The 12,271-nt window shown below is 29.8% G+C and overlaps 1 protein-coding gene across 6 annotated transcripts in view; it reads left to right on the forward strand.

The window, feature by feature from the left end:
• Positions 1-12,271, forward strand: part of LOC129243634 (A disintegrin and metalloproteinase with thrombospondin motifs like) — a 236,910-nt gene that overhangs the window by 176,528 nt on the left and 48,111 nt on the right. For all 6 annotated transcript variants that reach the window (XM_054880807.1, XM_054880809.1, XM_054880806.1 and 3 more), the window contains exons 6-7: positions 9,198-9,324; positions 10,324-10,562. In XM_054880807.1, the coding sequence (XP_054736782.1) occupies positions 9,198-9,324; positions 10,324-10,562 (366 nt within the window). The remainder of the gene's footprint in view (positions 1-9,197; positions 9,325-10,323; positions 10,563-12,271) is intronic.

The following is a 12,271-nucleotide window of genomic DNA, read 5'->3' on the forward strand; positions in this document are numbered from 1 at the left end:
TGTCCCAAAAATAATTTTTTGGAATTTTTGCATTTTGAGTTAATCTTCGCCTTGTAGTGCAATAAAAATTATTTAAAAAGTTTTTCAAGAATTTTTTTTTAAAGCAGTTTATCCCAAAATATTTATTGAGTTCCAAAAATTATTATTTGCAAAATTTTAAAAGTTTGAGTTAATCTTCCCCTTTTAGTATATTAAAAATTATGTGAGAATTTGTTTTTTTTATAAACGCGGTCTATTGCAAATATTTACTTATGTCCCAAAAATTATTTTTTCCAATTTTTTTGAATTTTGAGTTAATCTTTGTCTTGTAGTGCAATAAACATTTTTTAAAAAGTTTTTCAAGAACTTGTTTAAAAAGCGGTCTATTCCAAAATACTTACTTGTGTCCCAAAAATTATTATTTGTTTATTTTTTAGAAGTTTGAGTAAATCTTTACCTTGCAGTGCAATAAAAATTATTCAATTCATTATTACTTAGGTTTATAATGGAATTCTATTTCAATAAAATGTACAAAAATCAATTACACATTGCGTTGAAAGGTCTGAGATTAAAAAAACATGACGGCGTGCGTTTTTCTCTACCCGCTGAGCTTTTGCAATTTAATTAACACTAACTGGCTGGCTACTATCTTTGGTATGGACTGATGAAAAAAAAAAATTAAAACAAAACTCACTTACTGCTATTTGCTGCAACGACCGCCTTCGCCTGCAGGTATTCATATTACGTCCAAATTGAAGAAAAAAGAATCAAACTCTACTCAAAAAGCTTGCTTTTACCCCATTGCTTACTTTTTGAGTTTTTATTTTTGCCATTTACTTTGAATTTTTGAAAGCTGCCGATTTTTTAATTAAAGGCCTAAAGCCGACACTAAGCCAATTTGTTTATATCGACAGCTTGAACGAAAATTAACACCAAACAAATGAAAAAATACTAACTCAAGTCATGGATATGAGTTTTAAATGCAAGTAAATAAATTAAATTTTGTTTTTATTTTGGTGGAAAGTATTTTGTTTGTTGTGTACACTTTGAAGTATACAAAGAAGCAGAAGCATAAATTCTAAATAATACAAAATATAAATAACGAAATTGAAATATAAATCGAGGAGCAAAAGTTAAAAACTTAGTAGTTTAATTTCGTGATCTATTTTGTATATTTAAAATTTTCTTTTAACTTTTTGATCTTCTCGTGTAACCCGTTTTTGTTATTCCCTTCTATACCTTCGAAATTTTATATTTTTCTTCATTTTCCTAATACCCATAGCATACATTCTTTTTTGTACCATTTTCTCCGCTTTCAAATTTATTTATTACATTTATTCCTGGCGACTACTTGTTTGCTGTTTTCCGTGTTCTATTTTTTATTACTTTTTTTTTGTACATTTACCCACTTTGCCAGTATCGGTGAAATGTTCATGTCAACTACTCTAACCAGCGCGCTTGTCTATTAATCTGTCTGCTTGCTGTTTTTTTCGTAAACTTATTTGCCTGCTTGCCCAGCAATTGCTTGGCCATTTGGGCCGCCGCCACCACCTCCAACTATTGCCACGAAAAAATTGTGTGACACCAAAGGCAATAAATTACTATGTGACACTAGATTTCCATTACATTTTGTGAAAACTTTTTTTTTATGTTTTCAATACTTTTTTTACAAATATTTGAAAAAAAATTCTTCTAGTTTTTTTCCTAAAATATTTTCCGCATTACTCTGTGAAAAATCCTAATTTATTAAAATTTGTCTAGCACTGCTTGTTTGCTCAGGGCGTGGTGACCCAATCAGCCACCAGTTCTTGGCACCTCAACAGCTTTCAACGTGCATAGCTGAATTCTGTGCAGTTTACAGCGCTCAAATGCATGCACGGCATTTAGCCGGTACAAGTGATTGGAAAGATATTTAGATTTAGCTGTAATATTTAAAGTTAACGGCAATTTTTGCCATCAAAGTAAAGTTTAGCCAGGGCATAGTTCGCATTGCCTGCCGCCATTTTTTAAAGCGCCACACAACATTGTTTAAGCTTTATAAGCATGCGGCTATCGCGATAGGACAGTATCATTGTGGTCGGAAAAGGGTGAACTGAAATAGTTTTAATTAAATTTTTTTTCACTTTTTCCCATTTTTTCTGCAAAGCAATGTTTGCCAATTTATTTATACCTATTGTTTTTCATTTTTAATTTTTTTTTTGAATGGCATAAACAAAACATGTAGTTCATTAATTTTATTTAATTCCCTTTTCTGTTTACCTTTTTTCCAAGAAAAAATACTTTTACCAGCAAATACGTTTTTTTTTACCTGCAAATTCAGTTTCCCATTGTTGAAATGTCGTTCGTGCCTTAAGTCTTTTGTTTCCACACACACACACTCACACACATATTGTTGAGGTAACAATGCGATACACAATAGGCGTTGTCGCAGGCGTATGTTCATGTCAGTGCAATGTATCGTTTGGCAAATACTTTCTGACAGTTGATAATTTGTGCAGTTTTCTAGTTATTTTCCCCTTTTTTTGTTGGTTTTCTCATTTTATTAATTTTTGCTTCTACAATTTTGTTTTTGTTATTTGCGCTGTAGTGCATTTAGGCGCAAGTTTGTTTCTTAAATCTTTCATATGACAGCGTGATATGTGTGAGGTATATGGATTTACTCGTGAATAATGTATGGGAAAAGATACGATTTTGCCATTACCTGTAAAAAATGACAGAATTTAAGAGTGAAGTAGGAAATTTTAATATAAAAAAAATTACATTACCGAAATTAATTATAAAAAATAACTGCTAGATTGATTAATTTTGTGTCACCTTGTATCAAGTACGATTCTAAAAATGTCATAAAAATGCATGGAATACAAGTTTTTAAAATATTACTATAAAGATAAAATTTCATGCTTATGCTTGTAAACTTCTTAGAAAAATTTATACTGAATATGAAAATATAAAAATTACAATTTTTTTTTTTATTATGGGAAATATTTTTTTTTAATATGAAAATTTTTATATTATTATTTGAAATACAAATAAAAAGTTTATAGAAAGTTTTTTCATTATTAAGAAAAATAATTTTTTTTCGTATGAAAATTGTTTTATTATTATTTAGAATGCAATTTTTTCCCCCCACGATAGCTGTAGATGAAAAACATTGCACAAAATAAAAAACAATTAAAATATAGCATTTTGATAAAGAAAAATACTTTGAATAAATAACTAAAGGCAAGTGGAAATTTTTTATGTAACAATGTCAAAAAATATTCTAAAAAATTTATGAAAAATTTAAATATAGAAAAAATTAATTGAATAAAAACATTTAACATCTTTATGTAACCGATTTGGTAAAAAATATTACAATAATTTGAAGCTGCCAAATAATATTTAAAGAATTACATATTTTAATTTTAAATTATTATCTTGCAAGACAAAATCACATAAAATTCTAAAAAAAATAAAAACTGCAAGATGTAAAAAGATTAAGAAAAATTAATATTATTTATTTTTGAATTAGTGCACTTAGAAAAAGATATTTTAATACATTTACTTATAAAAAACATTTCACTTTTTTGAGGGCCGCAAAGGTGTTCAATATTAAGAAATATTAATTAGTAAAATTTTCAAGCCTAACTTTTTCTTCAATTTTAAAGCATAATTTTTCAGTTTGTCTCTTTGCGGTTGTAAAATAGTTTTTCTATGAAAATTTTCCTAATTCTTTGTCAAAATGACACGTGAAGGACCAAAACACATTTTTTTTCATAAAAGAATTTTCACGTCAAAAGTCACGTAGAGATCAACGAAAAATTAAATTCAAGTTCAAACACGCCTAAGAAAAGAATTGGCCCATAAAATAAAAAATTACAAAAACAAAAAATTAAAAATTATATTAATTTGTACTAAAAGCGTGATTTGCAATTTTTAGCCAAAAAATGTAAAAAATATTAAAAAGTTAAGCAAAAGGTTAAAATTTTGACGCCAAGTAAGACATTAAAAACTCAATAAAACTAAAAGATAATGGTACAAAAATGATTGCTAATAAATACAAAATTTACTCAATTGTATAAAATATAAAGAATCTACAGAAACACTTCACTTTTGCTTAATCATCAGCCTATTATTGGCAACAATTTAATTAAGCGACAAAAAAAAAAAATTATTTGCTTATTGCATTTTGCCATAAAAACCAACAGAATAAGAGAAAAAAAATGCTATTTAGCGCAGCCGAATCGTGCTGCGAGATTTCCATGTGAGTACGCACGCTCGCGAATGCGGAAGGTGGCATCATTTAAAGTTCATTTGCCTTGCCCTGGATGGGTGCAGTGCAGTGCCGCCAGGCTGACTGAGCGACTGTGCGGCTAAAGGAGCTGAAGATAATAAACATTGAATGACAATTACGTACATTTTTTGAGCAAAAAGTTAAAAGCATATAAATGACTTTATTGCAAGAATGTGGTTCGCGAATTTATGGCTTAATATAGCAGTAAAGAGAATTTATGCGCAAAATTTATGGAAATATTCTTTCAATCAATTGAAATTATTGCTTTTACAATATCAGGAATAAAGATATTTCTTTCTTGATAGTTCAAAAAAAAAAACACTCAATTTATGACTTTGTAATTTTCCAAATATGTAAAAAAATAATATTCAAATTACTTTAAAAAAAATGTAAATGTCACTTATCCGCCGCGGTGTCAAGTGCATAGCTATTCAGCGCTTCAAGCCAAAAAGAACTAACTGTCAAACCGCAATAACAATAAAGGATTAGCGGAACTAGTTTAAAACGTTACAGCATGCACGCGATACAGTCAAATTAATTTTATTATTATTATTTATTTTTTTGTTTACTGAACTACCGTATGGCCTCCGCATCAAAATTCCATTGCTGACAATTTAATGGCAGGCATCAATTTGATTTTTTTTTCTTTCGTTTTTACTGCATTTGCCGCGGTTTCTGTATACATAATAAATATGCCGTTAAAAAATTAATTTATTAACATACTTGAATATGTAAATAATAATAAATATGCAATTTAATCAAATGCAGCTGTAAACTTTCAAGGCACATCAATGCTCAAGGAATGTCAGCTTTCATGGTCAAGTTTAATGTTATTTCAATGGAATCTTCCGTGAGATTTCAATGCCAAAGGCCAGAAATGTGATTGAAATAGTAGTAGGAAGAAGATTTCAAATTGAAATCGAAGAAAACCGTGTAATGTATGCGAAGTCAATGCATAATTTTGATTTCTTTTATGCCACCGCTCAATATAAACACGCAATACATTGAGATTTGTTTTACTAAAGAAGCTTAATTAAATTAAATTAGATTAGATTAAGAAGATGTTTAATTAGGAAGATGTTACATACTTCCACTCAGAAACTTTATTGTGCATTGTGTATACACTCATTGGTTAAAATTTTATTATTCTCGCAAATATTTTATTTTTTTTTTTTTGAATTTTGTATACCGTATTTTTTTACCTAACTTAGTAACTGCTTGAGAAGCGTAATTTTTAATAAGGCTAATGAAAAATATATGTAATAAAAATAATAACTTTTAATTAAGTGTTTGCCTGCAAAATATAAAATACATTTATTAAACAGCTGGCAGAAAAATACTTTTGACAGCTCGTATCAAAAAATTTACAATTTCCACATTTAATTTCAAATTTTTTAAGAATTTCTTTTTTTGGAAATATTTACTAATTTTAAAAGTAAATATTTTTGAAAGTTTATTTTACCTTGAATATGATTACAAATGTGTTATTTTTTAATCGCGAAGTAGGAAATTTTAATATGAAAAAATTCGCTTGACCGAAAGTAATTGCAAAAACTGAAAACTTTTAATCGCAAAAACTTAAGAAATTTTCTTAGCAAATCTCGCTTTCTACTGTGCTACTTAAGAAGAACTAAATAATTTGTCCATCTTCTCTGTCTGCAAATTAACGTAAGAAAGTTTCTTAGCAAATCCCGCCTTTTACTGTGTTATTTAAGAAAAACTAAATAATTTGTTGAATTTTTCTGGTATGCATTAGTAGTTTTGTGGTGAGAAATCAAAAATATGATTATAGTATTATTATTATTTTTGTTATTATTATTACTATTAATTATTTTTATATACTTTATTATATTTTTATTTTATTTTTATTATTATTATTTTTTTTTAATTTCATGTAATTTTTTTCTTTTTAATTTTTTTTTAAGCCTGTTTCACTAAAAATAATTTTTAAGTTACTTTTATATGACGACAGTTTTTTCTTCGTTTTTAAGAGCAAAAAGTTTAAATATTTTAAAGAACTTTGAAATAAGTGAAAATTTCTTGAAAATCACAATAAAATTTACGAAAAGTATACGTAATAAAATTTCTTTACTTTAATTACATATTTGCCTGCAAAATATAAAATATTTAAAAACTTTGGCAGAAAAATACTTTCGATACTTCGTCTGTATCAAAAAATGCACAATTACCTACCCTATTCAAAAATGTAATTATTAATAATTTTTTTTAACACATATTTATTAATAGTAAAAATATTAGATGTAGATTTTTTGAAAAATCGTGTCAACTTGAATATGATGAAAAACATGTTACTTTTTCTCATAAGAAATGTTTATTACCAAAAAAAAGGCTAAAGCTAATACCTATAAAGCGATTGCTTAAAAATATTTTAAAAATGTTGTCTAATTTTTTTTTTGCTTTAACCAAATGTTTTCAAGGCTTTTAGGTATAAAATAATTACTTCAAAATATTTAAAAATTTTGTTCCTAACTTTTTCCATTTAAGAAATTTTTCGATGGCTTTTCGGTATAAAATGACGACTTAAAAATATATCAAAATTCATGCCTAATTTTTATCCTTTTAAGAAATTTTTTGATGGCTTTTCGGTATAAAATGACGACTTAAAAACATTTCAAAATTCATGTCCAATTTTTGCTTTGAAAAAATTTTTTTAAGGCTTATCGGCATAAAATGATTACTTCAAAATATTTAAAAATGTGTGTCTCATTTTTTTCTTTTGAAGACATTTTTTTAATCCTTTTCAGCATAAAACAATGACTTGAAAATGTTTCAAAAATTATGTCTAACTTTTTTTCGTTTGAAGAAATTTCTTAAAGGATTTTCGGTATAAATCGGTTATTTAAATTTTTTTTATTTTTTCCCGTTTAAGAAATTGTTTAAATAGTAGAAGATCCGGCCATAGAATGACCTTCACCCATCACGTTACGGGATGAAGCATATTTTTTTATAACATTTAATATGTCACAAAATATATTTCGCAAAGGTTGCCTAGAAATTCCTGTGCAAAGTATAATTAATTAATAATTAAAAAATTAATTTTTTTTAAACTTTGCACCTATTCCGTTACGTATTAAAATGTATACTAGTCGTAAGTATGTAACTTGTGTAACATGCAGCCACCGGGTTGCCTTATTTTTTCTTGTGCAGATATAAGGTAGCCAGGTGTATACAGGTAAGTCGCAGTAGTAATTTGCACCCATCGAGTTACGCAATGAAATTTATGTCAAATTAAAGTTAATTTTATTTCAAATTTTATGGTATAGGGTTGACTGCGGAAAACTTGTGCAAAGTTCCGGTTGTCGATTTTTAAAAATCTAAATTTTTGTGTGACTGTGTATGCGATAAATTCGCGTGTTTCGAATTAGAACGAGTGCACATGCTCTTTTTACGTGAATTTGAGAAAGATAGCGACGAGCTATAGTATATGCTAAGCAGTGCAATTAACCTCACAATTTATTTACTTTTGAAAAAAAACGTGGTACTACTACATATCGTTATCGCTTTGTGACAATATATTGTTAAAAAAAAATGGAAAAAAGTGCTTTTTGTGTGATTTAGGGGACTCAGCCGACACTGTGTTAGATTTTAACGATGACAGTTTGAAAAACTGTTCATTAAAATTAGCTTTTCGTAAAATAAAAAGCTTTAAATACAAAGACATTGATTTAATCAACGCGTCCCTAGATTTTGTTGGTTACCACACCACGTGCTATAAAAAAGTAACTGCATTAAGTAATAAATATAAAGATGAATTTAATCAATTTGCTGCAGAGAATACAGTAAGTATAAATATTATTGTATTTTTTTATTTATCATAGTAAAGAAATTTTCTATACGTTTCTATTGGAGTAATGGCAATACAGCATGTGGATTTTGTATACAGGGTTGGCCATATTAAACTGACCCATGTGATTATTAAAAAAATATGGAAAAAGAAACATTTTTTTGTGTTTCATTGTGAAAAACATTTAATTTAGTTCAAGGAGATTCGTTTACATCACTTTTTGAATATGATATCGCGCAAGTGGTCGCCCTTAACTCGTATAGCGTAATGTGCCCGTTTTTCGGCGTTTTCCATAGTTTTGGCCAGCGTCTCGGCCGATATGGCGGCTATTTCCCGTCGGATATTGGCCTTGAGTGCGCCTAGTGTCTTTGGCTTGTTGACGTAAACCTTAGATTTCAAATTACAGTAAAAAGTTATAGGGTTACTCAATGGGTCAGTTTAATATTTATTTACTCATTTATCGCGCAGTTAATTTCATTTAATTATTTATCAGTTAATTGAATAAAACATTGTCAGTTGCTCTGAAAGAATGCATATACTATAGCTTGTCGCTATCTTTCTCAAATTCACGTAAAAAGAGCATGTGCACTCGTTCTAATTCGAAAATCGACAACCGGAACTTTGCACAAGTTTTCCGCAGTCAACCCTATACCATAAAATTTGAAATAAAATTAACTTTAATTTGACATAAATTTCATTGCGTAACTCGATGGGTGCAAATTACTACTGCGACTTACCTGTATACACCTGGCTACCTTATATCTGCACAAGAAAAAATAAGGCAACCCGGTGGCTGCATGTTACACAAGTTACATACTTACGACTAGTATACATTTTAATACGTAACGGAATAGGTGCAAAGTTTAAAAAAAATTAATTTTTTAATTATTAATTAATTATACTTTGCACAGGAATTTCTAGGCAACCTTTGCGAAATATATTTTGTGACATATTAAATGTTATAAAAAATATGCTTCATCCCGTAACGTGATGGGTGAAGGTCATTCTATGACCGGATCTTAGACTAAAAGGGTTTTTGGTAAAACCGATTACTTAAAAATATTTCAAAGTTTATATCTGGCTTTTTTCTCCCCTTTCCTATATATTCACTAAATAATTCCACACTTTTTCTTCTTGCAGGAGGGCAGCATTGGCCATGAGATGGTAATAAAACCGCTGCCGCATGAGCTCAGCCCAAATCCAGACGCAGCACATCATGTCGTGTACAAACGTGAAGCGCAGCCACTAGAACATTTGAGCGATTTTGGTGAGTAGAATCATGAAAAGTAGAAATCATGGAAAGCAAACAGTATGCTAAAAATATATATACATATAACTAATACAAATAAGCTCATGCAAATATAGAACACTTGGCAATGCATTTAAAAATTGGCTTTTCATAGTTCATAAAAATAGAGAAACTCAGTGTAGTGATTTGCTTTGTTTTATTTTTTACTTTCTTTTTTTATTTTAGTTTTATTTTTTTATTTATTTTTTTTTTATTTTAGTCTTATTTTTTAATTGATTTATTTTTTAATTTTTTTTTGTCGCATAAAACTGAAAAGTCACTGATTTCATAGATTACAAAGCGCATAGCCGCAGACAACCTTCAGCTGGCATGCTGAGGCAATTCAACTGCCTTTTTATGTCTTTCAAAATAAAACTACCAAAAAAAATTGTCTGTAACTCATCAGTTACAAACCAAAAAATTAAGAATTAAAAATATAAAAAATATTTATAAACTTCTGGCATATTTTGTTCGCAATTATACGCAAGCTAATGAACTGCTAAAATTTTTATGAGTGCCATAATTACCAATAAGTTCACGTTGCTAGTGCAATGAGGTGCATTGCTAAATTTTGCATTAAACGATATTTTTATTACATTATTACACTTTAAGATGGTTGAAAGAAAAATGCATTGCCTTTGTATTTTTTAAGTGGCGCCTTAACGGTTATAGTTCATTATAAGTTCGACTACCGAAAATACGGAAATTTTCGCAAATAATTTCAGCAGTGAATAAAACAGAAAACCCGCCAAAAGTTTCAAGTTACTTTACTGATGAACCTATAACGGTAATATGTGCCACAGTACTTCATTCCTCCTGTCAATTTTTTTGTTTTGTTTGTTTTATTGTTGTTTTGTAATATTATTGCACACAGTTTAGTTATCTCATAATTGCACGAGCGGCAAGTCAATTAACCTTTATGTTACACATTCGTTATTTTTAATGCCATCTTAATAACTTCGCCTTACTTGGTTGCAGCTTTTATGGAGCCCGACGATTTGGATATTAGCGAAAAGCTTGAACGTCGCCAGCGTCGCTCTGCGCCATTTGATGGTGATGAAGCGTCGTTAGAGGAACTGGACGATGAAATGGAGACATTGTCAGCGGAAGCCACAAATACACGCAATAAACGCCAAGTGCCCTACATCATCTATCCTGAGGTGTTGGTAATCATCGACTATGATGGCTATCGGTTGCATGGTGGAGATAATTTACAGGTAAGTTTTTCTGACAGGAAACATGAGAGGGAACTTTTTTTGTAAAATTTAATAAGGAAATATAACTGCTGATTGATAGAAAAGCATTCAGCCAAGACAGCAACTCATGTCAAGGCGAATTGAGTTATCAGTTAATTGCTGCCAAACTTTTAGGCATCTGCGTCACTCTGTACAATTTCGAAAGTTGTGAACAAATTTAGAATTCCCGAAAGAAAAAATTTAAAACTAAAGTTCTACATTACTTGGCCATTATATTCCTGCTTTAGAACATAAAATAAACGATGAAAGGAAAAATGTAATTGTAATTTCAGCTATAAAAGTTTTAGCTATAATACTAAAGTTAACTGCCCACGTAGTAAGATTTTTAATGATGAGCAACCAGCCTCCGTCTAAAAGATGACACCTCCACAAATGGATAACAAAAACCACGAAATGGTAATGGCTGACCGGCAAGTGAAAGTAACAAAAAAGTTGAAAAAAAAATGGAATGCATTAAATTGAGCCTTTTGCAAAGTTTCGTAACTTTGAACAAAACTTGAATTCACCATAACACACCAGACATTAAGACACAAGCGAAATGAAGTGCTCGCAGGTAAGCGAGACGGAAGCAAGTCAAGCTGAATTTATTAGTTAATAGACGTGGTTGGTAGTTAACTCTTATTTGGAAGGCATACGATGTAACTTATATCGATTTCCTAGAAAGTAGCCACACTCTCTGTTGGCACTTAGTTTAGATGGAAGTGACATAATTCACTTCGAATACCTTGAAACTAGCGAGGTGAAATGAACAAGTAAGCTCCAGGCTGTAAGCTCCAAAATACAGACATACAAGTGTACACTCGCCATGGAAAAATCGTACAAATTGAGCTGCAAATGAGTTCTGAATCCACCAAATTTTCTACAGATGGTCACCTGTGAATTTATCTTTCCTAAACTAGAAGTAATCATTTGTGGAAGAATTTGGTCAAATTAAGAGTTTATCTTTGGAAATAATAGCGATTTTTAGTGGCACTACTTACTAATCTTACAGCGCCGAAGTCTTGAAAACGAATTATGCTGAATTAGAATGAGTTTACGTTATAGAAAAGAATAGGATTCACTGGAAAATGTGGAGTTTGCATGCTTAAGTCCAATTTGGCACACTCATAGTCCGTCGCATAATTATTTTCTTACTATTTAAAATTATCAATTACACTATTTATCTACCGCACATTCTCACACGCCTCTTTTCCACTCCCTAAGCATGCACTTCGCTTCGGCTTCATTGCTTTTGATAGCATCCGTTTCCAAGAAGTCAATCATTTAATCGGCTTCTTTGGCACATGCATCGGAATTTCTTACTTTATTTGCTTAACATCTCTTCAACTTACGCCGTCATGCCATAAATTTTATTGGACCAACTCCCACAGACATATATGTATTTTACTATCGCGTTTTCATAAATCAAATCTAGCTGGCTATTCTGTCGACACTTGTCAGCCAACTGCACTAAGCCAGCCACGCACGCTTAGCATCAGCTTTGGAGATATATCTTTCAGTGAACGAACGTGCGATTTTGTTTTTTAATTTTTGGTTTTTTTTTTTTTGTATTCTTAAAGGCAGATTCTCAATCGAAGCGTGTTGTCGTAAAAAACAAGATTTTCTAACCGCAGTTTTATAGTTTGCACATTTATTTCTTTTTATCACTTTTTGCCATCTTCTAAATTTTT

The sequence above is a fragment of the Anastrepha obliqua genome, chromosome 4, assembly GCF_027943255.1.
Source record: "Anastrepha obliqua isolate idAnaObli1 chromosome 4, idAnaObli1_1.0, whole genome shotgun sequence".
Taxonomy (NCBI): Eukaryota; Metazoa; Arthropoda; class Insecta; order Diptera; family Tephritidae; genus Anastrepha; species Anastrepha obliqua.